Source organism: Babylonia areolata, chromosome 19 (assembly GCF_041734735.1).
Source record: "Babylonia areolata isolate BAREFJ2019XMU chromosome 19, ASM4173473v1, whole genome shotgun sequence".
Taxonomy (NCBI): domain Eukaryota; kingdom Metazoa; phylum Mollusca; class Gastropoda; order Neogastropoda; family Buccinidae; genus Babylonia; species Babylonia areolata.
The window spans coordinates 38,799,417-38,824,365 of NC_134894.1; the positions used below are offsets into that span (position 1 = coordinate 38,799,417).

A 24,949-nucleotide genomic window follows, 5' to 3' on the forward strand; every position below is an offset into this window, starting at 1 on the left:
GTGATAAAGAGAGCGCAGTATAATCACCCATTATTATTATAATTATTAATAATTGATACTAATATTACTATCCTGTATATTTGCAGGCTTTGAATACTGTGTGGAATCCACTGTGGGTGGGTATGGTCCAGTGGAGAGAACCTACCACCTGTGCCGAAGACGTCGGTGGGTTCGAACCCGCAAGCATGTGGCCAAGAATGTCAAGCAGGAGGCAAAGAAGGTATGCCGAAGAACAAGAGCAGAAAAAGAAAGTCTGAAATATGTTATCACTATTATGCAACCTTAGAAATATATGAAACAGTGCTATTCTGTGCATATTTATACAGTATTGTTAAAATGTAATCCCATGTAACATAAAAATGATAAGAGTGTGGTTCTGTGGTTCTCATGTGCGATATATGCTGTATTTCATTCTTATTTCCTGGATATATCTTTTGCACTCCATTATCATTGTATGCGGTGAAGGAACCTAAAGCATTTAGCACTTGTAACCTGCACCAAACAAAATATAACATTCAGATGTAAAACCATATGATTGTACCAGATACATATGCATGACAAAAGGAATTTGAGTGTCTGGGGTTTTAGTGAAGACACATGATTATGTCCACTTACTTGTTTATGTTACAGCACCATTTTTTAACAAACATTCCAGTGTATAAGGTACATCTATATATAGCACATCCAAGATTAAAAATAATATATTCTGAAAATTCTCCAAGAACAAAGTGCACTGTGTTTTTTAGGCACAGTTAGAACACTGGTGAATGAAACTTGAAATCAGAGAGCAAACCAAGCTGTGCGTAAAATGAAGCGAGCAGCTTGATGTGTTGACATGATACTCATCTACAGTCATTTCATATGGAGGAGGTGGTGACTTTTTTTTTTTTTTTTTTTTTTTTTTTTTTTTTACCTGTGCTGGCTGTAAGATTTGTCTTCACTGTGCTTGTATATTGTTTTCACATGAAAGTAAATTACAAGTATACAACACATTAAAGAGATTTTGCAAGAAATTAGCTTGCAAAGGTTTTAGCCATTCAAATACTGTTATGGGCCACTTCTTTGTAGATGGCTGAAAAGGAGGTAAGTACACACAGTTTGATATGAATGAAGCCATGCAATTAACAATGTTGTCTTGTCAAGTTCCTCACACTTGTTCATTGTCCCATGAAGGTTACGGCTGCACTGAAGGTAACCAGGGAATATCCGACCATCCTGTCGATCATGGAATGCTCAGCATGCATAAACTGTTGAACTTCATGTAACTTGTTTTGTGTGAACTGTGTTTGTATTAGGATGATCTTTACTGACACAACTCTTCTTGCTTTCAATATATCCCCAATGGTTGTTTAACTTGTCATATTATTTTCTCTTTGGGGTTGCTCCCCTTTTCAGTGACTATTCTCCTGTACTCATTCTGACTTCTGAATACCCAGGAACATCCAGATTTTATTCTGTTGCACTGCCAGCGGTCCACACTTCGCAGTCATACGGGCACCTTCTGGATAAGATCCTGTACTGTAACTGAATCACTTCAGTGGTGTTCAGCAATTGTTAGTCTTATTGAACAGAACACCATCTGTTTGGCTCTTTACTGATCATACTGAATGCTAAGCTGCTGTGCCAGATGTGTCATCTGAAAGTCAACCACCCATACCACTAATTCAAAGTACAGTTTAGGGGTAAGAAATACCCCAGGTCCTTGGTTGGGCACTCTTGTTATAGGTTGTTACTCCACCAGCACATTATTCAAACATTTTTGGTTTTGTCACAGTGTGTGAAGTCCCCAAGCTGGCTGAATGTGCACACAAGTATATGTGATCTCCTGTCTTCTGAATGTGAACTGCCTTTGAGGCTACTCTTTCCTGGAGTATATTCTCCGATGACTGCTTGTACTATCATTACTTTCAGATTTACATGACATATGGCTACAAGTCTGTTATCTTGATTGAAGACTCATTCTTTTTGATTAACTGCATGGTCCCAGCAGCTAATTCCACAAGTTTCATTCAATTATTTTATCAACTGTTCTGCCATAGCATGGACTAATTGATCAGTTTGCTTACACTCAATTAATGTTTGTTTGTTGAACAGTTATTATTTTTCATCATGGGTGGAAAAAATGTTGTTTTCTGAAACTCTGTGATTAGGACTCCAGCAGCATTAGACTTGCCGATAGTAGCATTGTAGGTGGATGCATTTTCTGAATCATGAAATGAGCATCAGATCACAAAGAACAAGAGAGGCAAGGCCTTCAAGACTCACTTGTGATACACTTAAAAAAAAAAAAAAATCTTGTCGTTAAAATGTGTTCTGTATTTGTTATTATAAAGCTTCGTGTTTAAAAAAAAAAGAAAAAAGAAAAAAAAAGTCCTAACCAGATTCGAACCCCGTGTGTTCGGGTGAGAAGAAACTGCCTTATCCATTACATTATCGTGGCTTCTTAACTGACGTTCTAAAATTTAACATTTGAACATACTTTTTTAAAGGGCGATAAATCAATTGAGGTATTCGCAGTGAGAACACTGTTTAAATCATATTATTCTGGTGTATCTTGGGCATTCAAAAAATCTTTACAGGCAATTACAAATTCTTTTTAAGTACGCGGTAAAGGAGACGTGGCTATCGCCGCAATCACACTACAACATTTAGCCGTTTTCTCTGGTTCTAGATAGATGTACAAGTTTAGTTACACCCACCGGAAATGTACCACACGGTCGATTCAATTTCTCTTTTATGTTCATTCTAGTTTTATAGTTTTAAAGTTGATGTGAAAATTTAGTATTTTGTTAAACTAATAACATGTAGAGCCAAGTACAAGTACTTCTAAACGTCGTAAGAAGTGAAAAGGACTTCATTTTGAGAAAAGTCAAGACTGGAAATTTTTTCATTTCATCGTGATCAGTTCAAGGGTATTAACTAGCATGGTTTACAGTTTTTAACTGTGAATTCCGACTGATTCTGTGGATATTTTTATGGCAGTTTGGGGCATTATCCAGTAAGTGATGAGGCGTTCACAAATCTTTTTCTGAATAAATATTTAACGGTCTCCTTCTCCAACTTTCCATCACATGTTATCGTGTATTGTCCATTGAATATAGGATTGAACGGGCAGGTCAGCAACTTGAAACAAAATGGCGTCATTTGCATTTGCGAAGAATATGAGCACGCGCTTTGAATGCGTATAAATATGTGTACGCAATTGATTTTTGCCCATGACCTTCAGGGCTCAGCCAACAGATCTGTAAAGTCCACTTGTCGTATTGATTTTAGTATTTCCCGAAAAAGACCACTTGGGCGAATGAACATAGTGAAAGCCCTGTACACTGAGAGTAAAACACACAAGCTTTTTATGTATTGAGTATAATTTCAAAATGTAATGTTTAAGATGAGAAAGATCAGTTTAAAGTAAATTAAGCCCCCTAGCATTAATTACAGAGTAATTTCCCTTTTTTACTATCTGCACCAAAACGTTTGCAAAATAAAATCAAACTTCCATGCTTAGCAAAAGAAGTTCCTGTTTGAACAAAAAAATGATAATAATGACTGCTCTTGTTGTTGTGTCAGAATATCAGATCAAAGCGCCAAGTTTAGAGAATACAAAAAATATAAATATAACAGTAAATGCAGTTTGCATATAATTAGGCTTCATTTTTTATTTTGTTGTGGCCCATCCCAGAGGTGCAATATTGTTTTAAACAAGATGACTGGAAAGAACTGAATTTTTCCTATTTTTATGCCTAATTTGGTGTCAACTGACAAAGTATTCGTAGAGAAAATGTCAAAGTTTACCACGGACACACACACACACACACACACACACACACACACACACGAACACTGGGTTAAAACATAGACTCACTTTGTTTACACAAGTGAGTCAAAAATCAAATAGATTATTCTTTTTTGTGTTATTTGTTGGTCCATTTAAAAACTGAAATAACATAACTTCTAAGTACTAGTGTTTAAAGTCTTTATGTTGATTGTAGGTTGTATTGTCATACACAGAGAGTGAACGAGTGTGAGTGGGCATGTGTGTTCTTTAACAGGCTTGTTTTTTCCTGTCAGCCTGTGCATGTACATGCACAAAAGTGGTGTGTGTGTGTGTGTGTGTGTGTGTGTGTGTGTGTGTGTAAGATGTGAATTCTCTGTGTGTTTTTCTCTGTCTGTCTCTGTCTTCTCCCCACCCCCCACCCACACCCCGCCTTTTTCTCTCTCTTGCTCAGTGTTTTATTTTTGCAGTAAGTAAGAACAAGCTGACTTTACATGTCTCTGATGCTAGCTCTTTTTTCTTTTTTAAGAATCATAGCCCCACAAAATTGTACCTAAGTTACGTTGGCTTAAAAATGGACACAGTATACTAAACAAAACAGTATAATGCTGTTGCTTTTTCTCTGACTTTCAGAAACTTATTTGTGAGTTTGAGAATTGTACTTTCTTCTTATATTCTGTTGCAAGAACCCCATTTACTTGGAATCTGAGAAATGGCATAATTGTATGTGATAAATCACTGAAAGCATTCTGAACAGTTTGTACTTTTAAGTTAATGAGATAAATTCTGTAGAAGCAATTAACATGACAGCATTATGTACAATTATTACTTAGTCTCATCTGATATCATTATGGTGAAAAGACAGTTACATAAAAGGTTCATTCATTCATTGTGTTACGTGTTACTTGGTACTTTCCATTCACTCACAGCTGTGTGTATCTTGACAGGAAAAGATGTCAGAGGGATGGGAGTATGCTCCCCTCTTCAATCTGAAGTTCCATGCCATTGAACGCACAACAGATCTGGTACGTCGCCGACGTTGGCATCGCAAAATGATCGCTGAGGACCCAGGTGCAAGCTGTTTCTTCAGTCTGACACAGGAGGTAACCTAACCAATGTGGATGACCACATACTTTAAAAGAAAAAGAAGAAAAAAGAAAAATAATGGCAAAAAAAAAAAAAAAAAGATACCTATTTTCTCTTGTCTGTCTTTTCTTGACCAGCCCTTCTTAAAAAGGAAAGGGAAAAAATTGAGAGAAGAAAAAGAATAATTATTGGGGGGTGGGTTGGGTGGGGGGGGGGGGGATGTGACTTGATTTCTCTCCCATCTGTCTTTTCTTCACCAGTCCCTTCTTTCACTGCAGTTGTTCTTTCTGCAGTTGATTTGCTGTGTTCAGAATTTCTGTGGATGATTTATTGAATGACTGAAAGATGGAGTGGAACAACGTTTATCTCCTGTTCTTCTCCAGTGCTACTCACACATCACTTGTTTCTTGTGTTGTCTTTTTTGTCCAGCTCTGTCATAAAGTGGGCACCCCCTTCTCCCAATCCCCATTCTTGAAAATACAAATGTTATCTGCTGCAGTCCCTCCTTCCTCACCTTATTTTGAACTCTATTCTTGCCCATTATGACAATTAATGGAAGTTCAGATGGATGTGGTTAACCACTCAAGATGTTTGTTTTCAAGAACAATTTTGTAAGGAATGTGTGAAAGTTTTTTTTGGCTTATTTGTGAAAACAAAATCAAGTATTGTAATAAGTCTGGTGTGTGTGTGTGTGTGTGTGTGTGTGCGCGCGCGCGCGCGTGCGTGTGTTTGCATGTGTGGTATAAACTATAACATTGGTGTCATTTTTATTCTACTTTGACATTTGCTTTTTTGGAGAAAAGAATATCATGGGAATGTTGTAGTCATAATCTTGGCATTGAAGTTTTGTATTGTGCAGTCAGATGAGAAGGTCAGCGCAGCCATGACAGCTCCCAGGATGTTCCTTTCTTTTGATGGTATGTGTGAATTGATACATCTGCAAGCTTACAATGAAATATATCCTATAACTTGCTGAAGTAAAAGTGATTTTATGGGTGCTGATTTTCTGGTAGTGCTCTTCAGAACAAAGCCATTGTTTTTCTTGGGAGAAAAGTCTTCTATAAATTAAAACGGAATTCATTTTCTTTGAATCTTTAAATCTCCAATATAAAAATCAATAAATCTCTGTATGTAGGGTTGATTCCATCAACAAGAATCAGTTCATTTACTAACTGTATCTTATTTTGACAGAGACCTTTTAATTCTGGCAGAAGCATTGTTACAAGTAAAAACGCTCTGCACAGCAGTCAAATTAAAAGACAGAGACAAACGCACACACAAATGTGTGTGCACACACGCAAACACAGTACATGGAAGCAAACAAACATACACACACGTGTGCATACACATACATGAATGCAGGCATGATACAAAGGAAGCAGTGATGATCATGGCGTTTGTGGTAACCGCAATGGAGATTATGATGATGATGATGACAACGTGTTTTTGGTGTGACAGCCCCTGTGAAGTACCAGCTGAGGGCCTACATCTACCAGGCCAGAGATCTGTTGGCTGCAGATGACACTGGACTCTCAGGTAGGATGCTATTGCTGATGTTTTTTTTGTTTTTTTCTGGTCATGGTTTTGTTTACATGATCAAGCCACCACAGTGAGAACAGATTTGCAGACAGTTATTCTTGAACTGGTTTGGTATAGATCTTGCTTTATGTTCATCAGTAAAGCAAATACCAAAAGAATAGTTGAAATACAATGCACATGACAGTAATGAGAAGTATGTCAGTCAATGTGTGAGGGTTAAGCCAATCAGCACAGGTAAGTGTTCATTCTGACTCCATTTTATTCCACAGAGGCTTCCGACTCCATGTTAATCCATGGAGGCCCAGAGTAATGTGTGTTTGGGGTTGTTGTTGCACAGATCCCTTCACCCAGGTTTGTTTTCTGACCAGAGTAATGTGTGTTGGGGGTGGTTGTTGCACAGATCCCTTCACCCAGGTTTGTTTTCTGAACGCAGTAATGTGTTGGGAGTGGTGGTTACACAGATCCCTTCACCCAGGTGTGTTTCCTGACCAGAGTAATGTGTACTGGGGGATGTTGTCACACAGATTCCTTCACCCAGGTGTGTTTTCTGACCATAGTAATGTGTATTGGTGGTGGTGGTTACACAGGTCCCTTCACCCAGGTGTGTTTTATTTACAACCAGAGTAATGTGTGCTGTGGGTGTTGTTGCACAGATCCCTTCGCCCAGGTGTGTTTCCTGACTCAGAGCATGGTGACGGAAAAGGTGCCCAAGACACTGTGTCCCACCTGGGATCAGACCCTCATCTTTGGGGAGATTGAGATCCACGGTGACCCCAGGAACCTGGAGAGGAACCCACCTGTTGTCTACATTGAGCTCTTCGATCATGACACGTTTGTGAGTGTTTGACCTGTTTGTTTGTCTTGTTCTGTTCGTTTGTTGGAGAAGTCCAACATATTCTGACCTTTAGATTGTGTTGATGGCAACGTATGGTATTTGTCCTTATTATACAATGAACATAAACGACAATTTTTTCAACTGTTGCTTCTTTTTGTGGGTACTTTGCTTTTATTTCCTAAATCATTCATGAAATAAAATTATAAAAAAGACATGGCTGTTCACTTATAACCTATTCATGTATCATTGAAGCCACAGTTAGTAGGAAACTTACCCTAATCATGCCTATAGAAGCCACAGTTAATCTGTAACTTGACTTATTCATGCATGGTAGAAACCAGTTAACATGAAATTTAACCTTTTGATGCATGATAGAAGCCACAGTTATTGTGAAACTTAACTTATTCATGCATGACAGAAGCACAGTTATAATGAAACTTAACCTATTCATATAATAGAAACCACAGTTATAATGGACCTTAACCTATTCATGCATGACAGAAGCCACAGTTAAAATGAAACTTAATCAGATCATACATGATAGAAACCACAGTCACAATGGAACGTATTTGTTCTGTGAATCATCAGGGCAAAGCAGAGTTCCTGGGTCGTACAAAGGCGCAGCCAATGGTGAAACTGGACCCGGCAGATGCCCGCACTCCTGTACTTCAGTGGTATGAGGTCACACGCTCAGGAAAGTCTGGTGGGGAGCTCCTGGCTGCCTTTGAACTCTTCAGGGTGGGTACTTTTCTCTTACTCCCCCTCAGACTGCAGTAGTAAGCATGGTTGTATTTTAGTGCTGGAGCACTGTTTTCAAACTGAGGTATGTGGTAGTCATAATAATGTTCAGTTTAATGTTTCAAGATTTAAAAAAACATTTTTTTAGTAGTTGTTTTTAAACTTTCCATTGACAACTTTCCATTGCATTCAAATTTTATTCAAGCTGTGTGTGTGAAAATATGGAAACATATGAGTTTGCTCATTGGTAAACATATTGCTGCTTAAATGTGTTGTTTTATTGTGATGCATAATTATAAGTTTTATAGGTTTTGTGTGAAAAAAAAAGAGAAATTATGAACAAGAAGAATCACAAAGAATGGCACGACATAGTAACTGGTGTAGTTTACTCACAACAGTATTATCCCAGATATGTACACCTGGTTCATGTTGTATGTCTTTGTGTGTGTGTGTGTTCAGCTGACAGGCAAGGAGTTGCCGTTCAAGCCTCCCAAGAAAGGTAACCTGTACCTGGTACCCAACGGAATCCGCCCCGTCATGCAGCGTACAGGGATCGAGGTCAGAAACATGACAGTTATTACTGTGCTTAATTGATATGTCTCATTGCTAATTGTGGTATCACTGCCTTGACATATTGTTTGGAAAAAATTTAAAATTGTTGAAAGTTCAGGATGTTACAGCTGTAGATAACATTTTACCCAGAAAAAAAGAAACAAATGAACAATAAAAACAGGCTTTCACAGGTACTGCCTTGATATTTTTTATGGAAAATTGTACAATTAATGTAGCAGTGGATCTGTTAGCAGTGCTGCTGCTGAAGTGGCATGCTGGTGGTTGTGACTAATACATTACCAGAACATTATTTTGGTGTTTGGATGATTTCTTAGAAGGACATTATCATGGTTTTGGTGTACACACACAAAAAAGCCTTGCTTTTGGCAGTTTTCAGTCAATACAGATTCATCAAACACATTCCAGCACATGTACTGAAGAAAAAAACCCACCATGACCCTGTCACCTCTGCATGTGTTCAGGTGTTGTGCTGGGGTGTGCGCAACATGAAGAAGTACCAGCTGTCCAGTGTGTCATCTCCCAGCATTCAGTTTGAATGCGGAGGTCACATCCAGACCTCCTCCATCATCAAGGACACAAAGAAGAACCCCAACTTTGACAACCCCGTCCTCTTCTTCGATGTGGTGAGACATGGCTGGTTGACTGGTGGTGGATAAGAGGAATGTGTGTGTGTGTGTGTGTGTGCAGTGTGCGTTTGCATGTGTTGGTGTTTGCGTGTGTGTGTGTGTGTGTGTGTGTGCGCGCGAGTGAGCATGCATGTATTCGTGTGTGAATGAATGTGTGTGTGTGTGTGTGTGTGTGTGTGTGTGTGTTCATTTGAATTAGCACAGTGTCTGGGTGTAAGTGTAAGTACTGGCTTATTCATGTGTTCTTTCATTTTTTTGGTTTATCATTGGGAAGGTGTGGGTGTTTTCACTTCTTCAACTGTTCATTAGTTTAACACCTTCTGGGTAAACTTGATTGTAAGATGAGAAAAAAGGTGTATTTGTGTTTGCGTATACATATATGTTGATGTGTTCAGTTAATTGAATTCCCAGCCTTGTCAGATTCAGACTGATAGTTAAATTATACATAATGAGGACGTCCCCATTGAGTTTGAAATGGATGATAAGCATATGTTCCTTACCACTCATGTATATATCTATTCTTTATAGTTTTGAAGTCCCATGTTAAGAGATTCCACAGCCTTTTCATTCTTCTATGCTTTTATGGTAGTTCTATACTGATAACATATATCAGTCTCTCTGTTTCTGTCTCTCTCTGTCTATATCTTCCTCTCTCTCTCTGTTCTTCCTCTTCCTTCATATATGTGTGCGGTATTTGTAATGGCTATAGATTAGCAAGGACAGATTTGGAAAAACAGGCCATGCCTAAAATCTTGATCCTTTTGACAGTTTGAGTCATGCGATGTACACAGATGCTGCCCAAAGAGGAGCTCTACATGCCTCCCATGAACATCAGCGTCCACGACCATCGCAACTTTGGGCGCAAGCCCACCGTGGGCATCAACATCCTGAGGTCCATGGAAGACTACCGGTGTGATCCCTTGGCAGAGTTGGAGGATCCAGATGCACAGGGTAAAATCAAACAACACCTTGAATCTGGTGTTTTTTTGTGTGTTTTTTTTTGCTTCCCATTGAAAAACATCTTATGTGTGTAAAGTTTGGGTTACAAGTTTGTTCTGCATTGCCATTAATGTATGGATTGTTAACATGCATAATCTGTTTCAGCAAATACGTTAGCCACTGTGAAAGTGTTTCAGCAGTGTTTTTTTTCTTTTTGTCTGTTTGGGATCGTTCTAGGCCAGTCTTTGATTGGTTGGATTTGTGTATGTGTGTTTTTTTGTGTGCGTGTGAGAAAGAGAGAGACAGAGAGAGAAAGATAGATCTTTACTCTGGATTGATGGACTTTAACTAATATAGGCTGCTGGGTGTTAAACATTGCAAGAATATGCAGAGGGTACATTTCTTTAAAACTGACCTACACTTAAAGATCTTTGTTTAGTTGAAAATATAAGATACCATTTGCAAAAGATTGTAACAGCTTTGGGACACTGGCTGTTCTGCTTTGAGTCTTTTCTTATTTTGTTGGTTTTGTAATACTTACTTCTTCACCATTTTTTCAGTGTGGACCACACTGATTGGTGTACTGATGAGGGGTATGCAAGATTATGTGCTATGTAAGAATGATTCATTATTATTGTTAATTATTATTTTTATGATTGTTATCATTAAATTTGCTCTAACAGGTGGTGTGGGCAACGGACCTCCGGGAGGTGGGGAACATGTCATCGATATGCCAGTTGAGCAGAAGAAACCCAAGGTAGATTTCGGTTAGCCACCCTGTTGTGTTTGATGGCTAGTTTTAGACTTGCAGCTGCAGTCAGTACAGCTAGTCTGATTACACTGTGTGCCAGACGCTAACCTGCATTTGAATGTTCTGTAGTATCTTTGTACTAACAGGTCTGACAGTTTCTAATACATATGTAACAGATAGTGGTTACTAATAAATGTGTATCATTAACAAGAGTGGTTGTGGTCTTTTACAGAGACTGGTTACTAATGGAAATATGTCGTTTGAAAGCATGATTACTTATGGAAATGTCATTTTACAGCATGGTTACTAATAGAAATGTATTGACAAGAAATTCACTCATTATTCTAACTGATAGTTCATAGATGTAGTTGATTGCAGTATCATATCACTGGCAGAGATAACCAACACTTTAAGCACAGAAATTAAACTGAAGTAAGATGTATTAATCTTAATACAGTTCAATAAACATGGCAGAGAGAATGCTGCCAAATGTTTTCTTCCCATGTCATAAACAGGAAATGTGTGGCAGTCCTTTGTTTTGAAATCAAAGTAGTAGTGACTGGTGTCGAAAAGAACCTTTGAAGGCATAGATCTGAATTTGATTTGAATGGTATATATTTATTTTAAAAGCTGCAACTGGCTTTTTATTAAGAACTGCATATACATAAATAAAGTCTCACAAGTCTCTTCAGTACTGTATATGTTTTCATGATGTACTTTTTTCCTGTATGCTAAAGAGCTGCTGTTTTGCACTGTATTTTATTAGGAGAAGTTCTTTACCCAATTGTTTATGAATATTTGTCACTGACTGATAGCATCACAACCACTAAAATAGGAGTGAAGACTGCGTTGCCAGGGTTTTAGTGTTTTGTGGTATTTGTGCTGCAGTTGTCAGTTTTTGTTTGCTGATTTTTTTTTAATTGGGAAAAAGAATAACGTAAGTCACAGCTGAATAATCAGAGTGGCAGAAAAGTTAGAGATCAGTATTTTACAAATGATAGCAGTGGATATGTACGTTGTGTATTAAGTTGACAGCACTTCCAGCATGCTGTGTTTGATGTTCTTGTCTTTGTTTTGATTGTACTGTTTCACTCAATATTGCACTGTGTTTCATCACAGCATTTCCCATAGTGTATGAAACAAACTCAGAAAAAAATTGCACCCATTATTGAAGTAGGTCGGGGCGTCAAAGCTTTGGAGAAAATTTGTGAATTCAGGGGGAAAACAGTGAATATCAGTCCAAAAAGAATAGGGTTCTTACGCTTTCTCACTATGCTTTATGCTGATAAAGCTTTTGTAAAAGTACAAAAGAGTACAAAACTCATCATTTGTGATGAGAAGAGGAGTACGGTGCAAGAAACCTCCTTGTGTTATCATCCCAAATGCTGTATAGTATCCTTTCGTGTGTTTATTCTTCTTTCACTCCTTGACTGCAATCCTCTCTTTCCAATTAACTCACTCCGGCCGATGGAACGCTATAGCGTTCCGGACGTATGGTAGCGTTCTGGATGATGGAACGCTGTAGTGGTTTCGACAATTAAAAAATTTTCTACGTTTTCCTCATGGGGTAGCATAACAATCGCAGCTACACCGGGCATTGCGAACGTGTTGAATGGAAAGTTTCTTCATGAGATTCTTAACAACACACTCCACAGCAAGCCAGCGAGTTCAGAACCCCACATGACAAGCGAATCTGCATACGTATCGAAAATGGCATCATAGGCGATACAAGTGGAAATTTTTGGAGCAAACTAGATCATGACAGTGGCTTTTACCTCTGCTGAAGTGATTGAAATGCTTCAAACTGAAGGTTTCGATATCGACGAGGATGATGAAGACATTGAATAAAGTATCTGCAGTGAAGAAAGCTACCAGCAAGAAGGTACTGATAGTGACTCAGCTTCTGAGAACAGTGAAGAGGGAGGGGGTGGGAGTTCACACAACATAAGGAGAGGGGTCAGTGGGTCAAGTACAGTGAGTTTCATTCAGTTACTTTATGTTTTGTATTTTTTGTGATTTTTTTCTTAACCCTAACAAATGGGTCATCTGTACAGAAAAGCAAGGGAGAAAACTATTCGTCCGGAGTGAGTTAATAAAGTGTGACAGTGTGTCATTATTTTATATGCAGAGTAAAATACTGCTTGAAATGTTCACTCTACCAATGAAAAAAGATGTCTTTAGAGTGGATACAACCGACATATTGCAAGGTACGTTTCACAGAGAGAATAAAATGTGTTTAAAATGAATAAAATCTGACAGATTGCAGAGTATGTTCCACAGAGAGGAGAAAAAAATATGGGTTTAGAATGAAGAAAGTTGGACTGACAGATTATAATGTATGAGTCATAGATTAAAAAAAAAAAAAAAAGATGCATACAGGACAAACCAAGTGCAACTGACAGATTAGATTACAACAGTGTATGTGCCAGGGAGAGAAAAAGATTTGTTTAGAATGAACAAAGTCTGACTGACATATTACAAGTGTGCCAATGAGTGTAAAAGATGCCATAGAATGAACAAAATCCGACTCAGAGATTACAATATATGTGCAATAGAGAGAAAAAGATTCTTTTACGATGAAAAGTCTGACTAACAGGTTACAATGTATGTGCCATAGAGCGAAAAAAAACCCTATAAAATGAAGTCTGACTGACAAATGTGTGTGCCATAGAGAGGAAAATGTGCCTGTAGAATGGACAAAGTCCGACTGACAGATTACAATGTATGAGCGTAGAGAGAAAGATGCGTTTGGAATGAAGTAAGTCCGACTGACAGAACACTGCGTGCCATAGAGAGAATTTAAATACCTATAAAATTAAAGTCTTGACAGATTACAGTGTATATACCATAGACAGAAAAACACGCCAACAGAATGAACAAAGTCTGACTGACAGATTACAATGTATGTGCCATAGAAAAAAATGCCCATAGAAAAAAATGCCCATAGAATGAAAAAGATGCCCTTGGATGAACATAGTTCGACTGACAGATGACAGATGCTTCAAAGATGGACAAAGTCGACTGACAGATGACAATGTATGTGCCATAGAGAAGTGATTCCTGGAAACGGGCAGTTGTGAAAACGGCCCAGGACACCCTCAAGCTTCCTGCTCATTTGATGGGCATTGAACGCCCCAAGGTTTTCCTTTCTTCTCCAAGTTCATGCCACTGAGGCAACAGCACAAGGGGTGGGATGGGGCCAGGTGGTACCATAAGCATAGTGGAACCTGTTGTCAGCAAACGTCTTGAACTCTAAGCTTGTGGCAAAAATAGACAGAGGTATGACTTCAAGTTGTCACAAAACCATACCTGCCATTGATGATTTAGATTTTGTTGTTGTTCCGTTCTGTTATTTGATGTTGGTTGTTTACTGTTTGAGATAGAAATTCTTTTTGCAACTTTTTTTTGGTTTTGTTTTTGTTTACCAGAAATGACAACTACAATGAATCTAGAAGATTTTGGTATGTCTAAACAACTACTGGAATTTTTTTTTTAATTAAAAAGACACATTGATTTTTATTTAATTAGACATAAAAGAAATGGAAATTGACAAAACATTTGAAAAGAAAATATCAGTCCAGAGAAATGGTTAACAAAAAAACAACAACAACAAAACACCTGGACAAGTGTGAACATAGCTTTTAAAATGATTCCAAAAAATATAGAAATAAAGCAGTCACTGGAGAAGATTGTGAAAATAGGTACAGGATTGCTGCCAGCAGGTTTCACTGTAGACTGGCTACATGGCAAAATGTTGGGGTTGGGAGCTGGCCATTCTGCTGGGCGATTTGACTCATGGGGATGGTAGAGAATACCCTCCACCTGGGCAGATGGTATCAAACAAGGCTGTCTTTCATCGGGTTATTTGGACTCCGCTTAACATGTATACTCATGTACGCTGCTTTTTTTTTTTTTTTTTTGCTTTTTTTTTTTTTAAAGCAGACACTCTTGTGTACCCACCTGTCTATTTTTTTTAACATTCTGTTCTGATCCTGTTCGTTTTCTGTTTGTTGAGTTTTGCATTCTTAAATCTGTCCAACCTTTTAGTTTTTTTTGTCTATCAAGCTTTTCAGTCATTTTGTTAATTTCCAGTAAAGCCTTTCCATCCTGTTTTTACTGTTGTTTTCTTGTAGGCTTGGTTTCATTGATAAATCTGTTATGACCAGAGCGCAGCTTGTAAGCTGATACATGAATGTAAATCATATGCTTTGTCTTTCAAGTGGTTGGCTGTCAGACCTTTTAAATTGCTCCGATTCTCAAAAGACACGGTAATTGTCTGTATTATATATGCTGTATATAAGCTATAATCACCTTTATATTTATTGATATACATCAAATAAGGTAACTGTATAGAATTGTGTGTTCTGTCTTCTGCTGTAACTTGTACATATACGTCATATGTTTTGAAAATGTGAAGCATCTTAAATGCATGTGTACATAATCATGTTTTGAAACTGTATTTATAACATTGAGCATGTTGAATGAACATGCATGTGTATATTCACCATTATGTTTTCAAACTATTATAGCATGGAGCATCCTGAAAGAACATGCGTGTGCATATACATCATGTGTTTTTAAGCTATATATGACTTGGAGCATATTGAAAAAAACATACAAAAATGTCACTTCAAGAAGTACATACATAGAACATGCATGTAATGGTCATGCCTAGTTTTTGCTTGTGCCTGATTTTCACATCAATGTCTCTACGCCTTTTATACTCAGCCACACCCAAGCTCAGTCTATGGCAGTCTGTTCCACCAACAACAGAAGCGAGTCATAGGACCAAACAGATTACCACCCCCCACAGCATGAAGACCATCCCCTTTTTTCCTTCTTTAAAACACTGCTAAGAGTCTGCTGACACTGGATGTCTGAACACAAGTTCACTGCAGGCATGGAAGTGGTGTGCAAAATGAAAACCGGGATCATCATGAGAGCAGGGCAGGAACTAAGGGCAACTATAGCTCACTTTCACAAAAAGTGATTCATGTGTTTAAGCAATGCGAGTGACCTTTATCCCACCTGTAAAATGTTTGTGTTTAATGAAAAAATTGAAAACTTTTGAAATAGTTTGAACACTAAAGTGTTACCATTGTGCATCACCTTTCTTGTGGGGATTTCCAGAAAGGTTTTATATTGATGTGGACTGAACTAAGCTTGGTGTTCATTGGATCAGTGAGCAGAAATTTTAGAGACAGGTTACACAATACGTCAGCTGAAATTCAGCATACATTTTTGTTAAGAATCAAAACGTTTGAGTAGGTAATACAACCTTTATACTTTAGGCTGTCTTTACTAGTTTGGGGGTTGGGGGTGGGGAGTATTAGAGAAGAGAACTACAGGCCAAAGAGGTGTTTAGTGCCTTAAGAACAAATAACTAACAAGAGACGGTTTCTATACTGTAAACATTATTTAAACACTTTGGTATTATGCCATTTGAGAGGACTGAACTTGATGTGCCTGTGTTCACTTTCTTCACACTCCAGCCATCCTCCTCACTGTTGAAAGTGAAACTCAAACTGCCCCAGTTTGAGCTGATCACAATAGGCAGTAAGCCGGAGCCCAAGGTTTGTCTGTATTTTCTTGGGCATAGCTGCCAGAATGTTGGCAGTGGGTTGTTCTTTCTTTCTTTTTCTTTTCTCTTTGTCCTTTATTAAGGACCTGACCCACAAAGCAATGAGTAGTGTGGGAAGTAGGGTGATAGATTGACACTTTTTTTTTTTACACATTTATTTTACATTTTTTATGTTTTATTTATTTATTTTTTATATTAATTTATTCATCTTTATACTGCGGATGTTTAATTACTTGTACTGAATTGTGTCTCACTGGCACATTATCTGGCAAGCTAAGGCTTTTCTATGTTTTGTGCAGTTTATGTCTGTAATTGTAATTACTAACGTTATACCCCTTTCCCCTTTTCCATGGAATTGAATCAGAACAAGAAAAAGTTGCCATCTGGTGGTCGTCATTGAATAATGTACTGTAGATTAATACTTTAAAAATCAGTTTCTAAACGCAGGAACTGTGAACTTAAGTTTGAAAGATTTTTTTTTTTGGGGGGGGGGGATGAGAATAGGAGGGTAGCAATAATGGCCCTAGGTCTTCATTCATTCAGCTTCAGTCTGACAGTGCAGAGTGGAGACTTCTCATTCTAGCAGGTCTCCTGTGACGACTTGTAATGCTTCCGACCTTGTCACATATTCCTATTGGACTGACACTACACATTTGGTGTACAGCCTGCATCAGCAGATATTTTTAAGCATGTGTAAGTAACAACAAAATTTATCAGAAATTATTCTTGATAGATTTGCTGACCATATCTCTTGTGAGTCTACCCATTGTCCCCAAGGGTTGACATCAGTTTCAGGGCTATTCCTGACCATGTGTATTCTTTGTTACACTTTGGTGGATATGTATTGTGTGTTAAGAGTGGGAAAGCCTTGCCTGGCTAGCTGATGAACCAGTTCAACATGGTAAATATGTTATTCAACTCCATTGTTAGGGTTAAAAATCTTTATTTGAGTACTTGCATATTCAAATACATGTTTACAAAGTCTGCATGTGTGTGGGTTTTTATTATGTTTAGATCAGAGGTTTCATTTCTGAGTGCATTTATTAGCTTTGACTCAGATATATTCAACACATATTTTGCTGAATTTGTGGGTTGCTGTTTGTTTGTTTTGTTCTTTGGCTTTTTTTTAATCAGTCAACAAACCAGGGGTTTTTAGTTGTTGTTGCTTTATTAGAGCAACTTGAGTTATTAGTTGCATTCTGAGTGTAGTTACTGCATATGAGTTTAGAATGGTTTTCATGATTTGATGTATCGTTATTTGTTGTGTGTTTGAGTTGTTTGATTTTGTAAATGGTTTTTCTGGCATGCACAGCATGCAATATATTCCAGTGTTCATTTGAATGAGATTGTATTTTCACTTCAAGTTTGATCCTGTTTTATTATCATTCTTCCTGTAGATTAGTGAATGTTGTATTTTTGCGTTGATATCTCTGTACGGGGATTTACGATCATTGAAATGTAATATTTAGCTTATTCTGTTGTGGATGGTATCAGATTTTAAAAATTTTACCTTAGTATGAATAGCTATTTACACATGATGGCAGCATACTATGTTGGCACTGGTTGAATGAACATTGATTACTGTCATAGTTTTGGACAAACCAATTAGCAGCAACAAAAAAGGATCAGTATGTCTTTGTCTGAAAACCAACAGCAAAAGCATTTTTTTTTTTTTCCCATTTGCACTCTGAGGAGTTGCGTGAGAGAGAAAGTGACAAATAATCTGCAGTTTCCCTCCACCCACCCCCTTTTTAATCTTTTTTAATTAACCATCATTAGTAATCAGCATAATCTGTTGTATTATCTTGTGGTGGAATGCTAAAATTTATAGGCATTACCTTGTGGCAAATTGATGGTAAGGTTGACTGACACTTTGCCAATGTTTTAGTTCATGATTTGATCAATTATTTGGTGTTTTTTGGTTTCAACCATATAAAGATTGATGTTGTTTTAACTGTATAAAGACTGGTGTTGTTAAATGTTCTATATTGAATATTTGGCTACTGAACTTGTGTTACACCTCCAATAGTTGTAATTTGCTTTTAAGTTAATGGCCAGTAAGCTGTGATTTAAGTTGTTTAGGAAGTGTCAAAGGTTTCATACTGATGAGCATGAGTTATGTCAGAATTGTCTCCCATAGGCCATCTGATCTGACAATCCTCCTTGTTTTCTGTTTTGTTGTTTATTTGATTATTCATTATGTCTTTTTGACTTGCCTGAAATAGTTTATTTGATTATTCATTATGTCTTTTTGACTTGCCTGAAATAGTGAAACCTAAATAAAAGTACAGAAACAGTCCAATATTTGATTAATACCACTTTCACTTATTTTTATGTAATTATATGAAATCTTTGAAAATGATTTGATGTTTGAGATGATCCATGATCAACCATTGACTGATTTAGATGTTGATGTTTTAACAGCACATTTGATTATAATTATGGGTTTATTTGCTAAAATTGGAATTAATTACCATTGCATTGAAAAAAGATACATTGCCGGACTAGTGTTTAGGATTATTATAAAGAGTCCCTTATGTTAGGGTTTCTTTAAACACAGTGTTCTTTGTATTCAATGCATTGTTAAGGTAAAATCTTTGCCATTTATTGCATTATTAAGGTTAAACAAAAATAATTGTCATTTATTGCATTATTAATGTATGCTATGTTTTAATTTATTGCATTCTTAAGGTAATCCATAGAATGGAAATGCTTCATGGTGGTTGTAAGGTTTATAAGGCATATGCTTACAATCTCCATTTTTTTGCAGAAGTCAGACCTCACTATGGAGGAGCTGGACTGGTGGTCCAAGTACTACGCTTCCTTGGGGGAAACCAACAAATGCAAGAAATACATGGAAACTGGCTACTACAAGATCAAGGTACCCAGACCTTTTCCTGAGTCTGCTATCCTTTGATTAAGTAGGTGAAAGATCCTACAGCCTTTAGCAGCCATCAGGGAAGTGAATTTTTATCCACTTGACATAGGAAGGTAGGTCTTAGTTGTCTCTTTCCGCCATTTCAACCCTTCCCAACCGAAGTTAGGTTTCTTATTTTCACCTGGGTGAAGTGAGCCTGAATGGAATACCATGCCAAAACAGACTGTTATTTGGTCTGTAATGGAGGATTTATGCCACTGTGTGTGTCTGTATCTGTGTGTGCATGTATAAAGTTCATTGGTTAACAAATTTTGACACTTGCCTGGATTCATGTTGATGTGTTTGTGCAGCTGTATCAAACAGAGCTGGAGAAAGCAGAGACCTTTGCAGCGTTCAGTGACTTCTGTCACACCTTCCAGCTGAGTCGTGGCAAGGATGATGATGAAGAGGATGGCAACGTGGTGGGAGAACTCAAGGTAAACTTTGTGCTGTGAACAGTCTGGACTTGGATGACTGATTGATGTGGCTTTTAGCCTGGTTACATTCATGTGCAGTGTCTGTTTCTTATTCCGTTATTTGTTTGTTTGTTTGAGCCTGGTCACAGTCATATGCAGTGACTGTTTCTCTATTCATATATTTTTTTGGTCCTTTAATCTTCTTGAAGTGCTCAATGCACAGACTTAATCTTGCTTTCTCATCTTTGTTTTTGTTTTTCAGATAGTTTGCTATCTGAAAATTATTGTCATAAAATGCGTAATAAAATATGCACACACAGGCGCGCGCGTACACGCACACACACACTTACCCATGCTGAAATAAATCGGAGTTGTTTTTTCTTCAGTAAGTTGCACATGGTTATTCCTTTCTGCAGGGCACATTCCGTGTTTATCCACTGCCCCCTGACCCCAACGAACCTCTTCCACCCCGTACGCTCTCTGACCTGCCTAACTCCACCCCAGAGGAATGCATGGTCCGCGTCTATGTGGTGAAGGCTACAGACCTCCAGCCCAATGACCCCAGCGGCCTGGTAATGTTTTATCCTTGCCATTCAATCATATATTTGTGACCATGGTTAATGAAAAAAAAGTCTTTGATACCAGCATTTTCCAGTTAAGACAGTCACTAAAGACAAACATGTGTTATGAAAGGCTGGATACTTTTTTTTTTATTATCAGAAGTGAGTCTCATTTTACAACCAACAGTTTTCTTTTCCATTTGTAAGTTTTACAGACTCAGCAGTCATCTTTCATTTTTCATCATATCTTTGAGACCAGTTATTGTTTTGGGATTCTGTTTTATACTTATATATATATATTCATTTATTTGATGTAATAAAAGGTGGAGCAAACTTCTGAATATGAATGGCTATTTGAAACTTGTTTCATTAAGATATTTCCTTTCCAGTGTGCTGCACCTTATGTATTGTTGAAATCAGAAATTCTTTAAAATCTGGAGAATACTTCTTATAATCCGAATCACCTTTTGTTAGTGCAATAATACTTTGACCTACCTTTCATTGTGTTGTGAATGATATGCAGGCTGATCCATACATTGAGGTGGAACTGGGCAAGAAGAAACTGAACAGCAGAGATAACTATGTTCCTAATACCATTGACCCCATCTTTGGCAGGTAATGGAATGTTTGGAACTTCTTGTTTGTTAATCTGAGTAGTTAAGACTCATTAGTCTTCTTTTTTCTTTGACATTGTGTACAGATAATTTACACTACAGACTGTTTTCCTTGAAAAAGTGTACTTTAAAAAAAATTTTTTTATCTTGTGCCATCAGTGAATTTAGATACATTGGCAACATAGCAGTTTTTACTGACAAATGTAAGTTGTCTACTTCACTCATGCTGTCATGTCTGCACAGCGTAAAATGTGATTGAATAGTGGTTGCGTCTGGCAGTCAGTTTGGTGTTGTGGTTATTATGTGCATCTTTGATCATTCAAGTGTTTCATTGAGCAGAGCTGGGAAAAACATAGAAAATTATATTGTTTTGTATATTTTCTATCATGTATTCTGTGCAACTTCCATAGATGATATGGAATCCTGCAGAGATGCTTTAGAAATTTAGCTGGAAAAGTTTTCTTGTTTGATTTTGATGTGAGTTGTAGAAGACTATTGTTATATGTGTGAAACAAGTGAAGTATTGATGAAGAGAACCTATTTGGTTTGCAGAACCTTTGAAATGACTGCCATGCTGCCTCTGGACAAAGATCTGATTGTGAGAGTGAAGGACTACGACCTGGTGTCCTCAGATGATCTGATTGGGGAGACAGTCATTGATCTGGAGAACCGCTTCCTCACAAAAGCCAGGGCCACCTGTGGCATTCCTCAGACCTACTACGTGTGAGTAGTAAAGTTGTCAGCATTATAAATCCTGCTGTGAAGAAAGTAATGAGTACTACATAATCATTGACAATAAGAATGATCCAGAGTACATGTTATGCTCAGCTCTATTTTTGTTGCTGTTTTTGTCACATTTGGCATTATAAATCCTATTTAGATTTTGTATGGCCAAATCATGTTATTTTAAAATTTTATTATTATTATTATTATTATATATATATATATTTTTTTTTTACTGGTTTTGTTTTGCAGATTTTTTCTTCTTGTTTTTTTAAAAAATTTTTATCTTGTTCCATTTTTCCTTTTTAAGAGATTATTTGTAGACTGTCAGGATGAAAGGGGGAGAAATTAATGTTTAACTTGATTTTCTATTAATTGGTTTGAATATTTGTAGAACATTTTGAATCATCTCAACCATCTTTGTTAAAGCTATAACTGGATTGAAATTATTCGTTTATTTATACATTTGTAGATCTTTTTTTTAGCATTCTCTGGCTGCAACTCCCATATTCACTCATGTGTATGCATGTCTTTTTATGTGTATAACTGTTCTTACCCTGAAATGTAGTTGGCCATACTCTGTTTTTGGAGGTTAGATGTATAGATGATTTTGAATCCTCTCCCTCATCTTTAAAAAAAAAAAAAGTCATGCAGGTGTGAGCCCATTTTCAATGAATACTGTTTTGTTCAGGTCTGGGATCAACACGTGGAGAGACAGCCGCAAACCCAAAGAGATCCTGGAAGAGTACTGTCGCAAGAACCGCATGACTGGTCCCATGTACTATGGCAACAACAGTGTCAAGGTTGGCCAGAGGGTTTACTCCCTGGCGGAGTTTGGTAAGCTGCCTCCTTCATGTGTTCATTGTTTTATACATGTTCCTTTTTTTAAAATTCCATTCTTACATGTATCTTTTTATGCCCTTTTATTCTGTTCTGTTGTCATGTTTCTTTCTTTCCTTGTCTAGTTTTCCCTGCCTGTTTTGAAGATGTTTGTATCGTTTTGTTGTGCATGTTTAACTTTCAGTGGATGAATGAGTGGCTGAAGAGCAGAATTATTCAATTCTCAGCAGGTTTATTTGGCCAGAAACAAGTATTAGATACATTAAGAACATATCCAAAGCTAATTTTTATTCCTTCGATAGGCTTATTTTGCTTGGTGAATAGCTGTTGAGGGAATCAATGTTAGCTGAAAATAGAAAATGATACCATTTATCAAATGGTGAAGACCTTGGCCAGGTTTGCTGTGAATGCATAACCTTTCATCCAACAGTAAAAGTCGAGATAAAATTATCCTGTTGAACAGTTATTTTATTTCTCTTGCCCCTTCAGCTAAAGTTCAGCTATTTCATGCTTTAGAGATCCTAGACATGCTTTAAACCTATCAGATAGTTACTTTATTTCTCTGCACTCTTCAATTAAAGTTGAACTTTTTCATTGATTTGCTTCTTTTTAAGAAAATAGAAATCCAAGGCAGACTTTGACCTGTCAGGTAGTCAGTTACCTTATTTCAATGCTTCTTCAGAAGTCCCTGTATTTTTATGTTGTACTTTTTGTGTGTGTGTTTTTTTGGTTTTTTTTGGTTTTGCTGCCCCATCATCTGCACTGTTTCAGTGGCATTACTCCCACGCTGCTTAGTCCGAGTCCATTTAGGTTCGGGACTACGTGAATAGGCTGTATTCCATGCTTCCTGTCATAATGATATCCTGGTATCAGCCAGGCCTGAGAGATACAGACGCTTGCAGTGTTAGTCAGGAAATTAGAGCATCACAACCAAAGACGCATCCGTGAAGTGGATGATGCTCGACTGTGTGGGTCCAGTCTTCCCATTTAAGCCTGTAGCACACTCAACACTGGGTAGGAGCCGGTTGTGGGCTAAAAAAACCCACCTTTGCTGGGATTCAGTCACGCGTCATCCCAGCCGTCAGTCTGTGATGCTAACCACTTTGCCATGGCGGCTGGTTTTATGGGTATTTTTGTTGTATTTTCATCCAGAGAAAGACCGGCCGGCCTCAGATGAGATGGGTCCAGCAGAGGAGCGGCTAGCGCTGCACGTGCTGAACCAGCTGCCTGTGGTGAAGGAGCACGTGGAGAGACGGCCCCTGTTCAACACCCTGCAGCCTGGCATTGAGCAGGTACGGTCCTCCCTCCTTCTTCACTTCATCCTTCAGTCTTCCTGCCTGTCTGTAACTGCTGGTGAAGAGGCAGGCTTCTGTAATGTGCTGCACAGACCTTGCTGAATAGGTCTCAGTTCTGTTAAAGTTTTGTGCCCTCTGGTTTGAATAAATTCAGAATTGACTGACAATCATTTTGAAGTCTTGCCTTCGGCTAAAGTTTTGTGCCCTCTGGTTTGAACATGTGTGTAAATTCAAAATTTACTAACAATCATTTTGAAGTCTTGTCTTCTGCTAAAAGTTTTGTGTTTTCTTCTGAGGTTTTGAATGTATGTGTAAATTCAGAGTTTACCAACATTCTAACAATCAGTGTTAGTAGTGCTTACTGCTAAAGTTTTGTGCCCACTGCTATGTTTTGAACATTGATTTGTGCACAAACTGACAGTCTTGCTTTTTGATAAAGTCTGTGCCCTCTTCTGATGTTTTAAACATGTGTGTTACTTCAGAATTTACTGCCTGCCTTCTGCTTCAGTTTTGTGTTACCTGCTTAGATTTTGAACATGTGCGAGTTCAGAATTTACTAACAATCAGTCTCACCTGCTGCTAAAGTTTTGTGCACTCTGCTTAAGTTTTGAAAATAGCCTAATTATGTGATCAAAATTCACAAACATTTGGTGCGAGTGATTTATTGTGACTCTTAATTTAGCAGAGTGCCATCAATAAATTGTTGAATTACTAATCTGTAAGAGTATGCTGTGAATGTTTCTTGTAAAGTCAGTGTGGAATCAATGAATGAAAATGTGTGAAGGTAAACTTTATCTGTCTGCTGACCTATGGAGTTATTATTTATTATTATCTGTGGCAATTTGTTTCTTTAATGTCATTGTGGAATGAATGAAAGTGTAAGGAGGTTAGCTTTATCCAACTGCTGATGTATTGATTTAGATTCTAACATTCTTTGCAACTGTTATTCAAGAATTGTGTGTCTTTCAGGATGTGGTGAGTGATGTAAACTGGAGGTACCAGTATTGGAACTGCAAGTTAAAACCTATCGGCTTTGTTCATAGGTCGATATGAAACACCAGTGCCTGGCACCCATATTCTCTTTCACATATTTAGATTGTCTTTTTGATTCTGTTTTGTTGAAAGCATTATCCTGCAAAGTTCG

At 37.6% G+C, this 24,949-nt stretch overlaps 1 protein-coding gene across 5 annotated transcripts in view; it reads left to right on the forward strand.

Moving 5' to 3' along the window:
• Window positions 1-24,949, forward strand: part of LOC143293686 (myoferlin-like) — a 106,741-nt gene that overhangs the window by 67,451 nt on the left and 14,341 nt on the right. For 2 of the 5 annotated variants that reach the window (XM_076604845.1, XM_076604844.1), the window contains exons 27-45: window positions 87-220; window positions 1,174-1,191; window positions 4,720-4,875; window positions 5,718-5,775; window positions 6,317-6,394; window positions 7,051-7,232; window positions 7,821-7,970; window positions 8,430-8,528; window positions 9,005-9,166; window positions 9,961-10,120; window positions 10,792-10,865; window positions 13,909-13,998; window positions 19,211-19,321; window positions 19,669-19,794; window positions 20,190-20,345; window positions 20,857-20,948; window positions 21,500-21,670; window positions 22,362-22,507; window positions 23,663-23,802. In XM_076604845.1, coding sequence (XP_076460960.1) covers window positions 87-220; window positions 1,174-1,191; window positions 4,720-4,875; window positions 5,718-5,775; window positions 6,317-6,394; window positions 7,051-7,232; window positions 7,821-7,970; window positions 8,430-8,528; window positions 9,005-9,166; window positions 9,961-10,120; window positions 10,792-10,865; window positions 13,909-13,998; window positions 19,211-19,321; window positions 19,669-19,794; window positions 20,190-20,345; window positions 20,857-20,948; window positions 21,500-21,670; window positions 22,362-22,507; window positions 23,663-23,802 — 2,303 coding nt within the window. Of the gene's footprint in view, window positions 1-86; window positions 221-1,173; window positions 1,192-4,719; window positions 4,876-5,717; window positions 5,776-6,316; window positions 6,395-7,050; window positions 7,233-7,820; window positions 7,971-8,429; window positions 8,529-9,004; window positions 9,167-9,960; window positions 10,121-10,791; window positions 10,866-13,908; window positions 13,999-15,079; window positions 15,128-19,210; window positions 19,322-19,668; window positions 19,795-20,189; window positions 20,346-20,856; window positions 20,949-21,499; window positions 21,671-22,361; window positions 22,508-23,662; window positions 23,803-24,949 lie in introns of all 5 variants that reach the window. The other 3 variants (XM_076604847.1, XM_076604848.1, XM_076604846.1) reach the window with 3 other exon arrangements.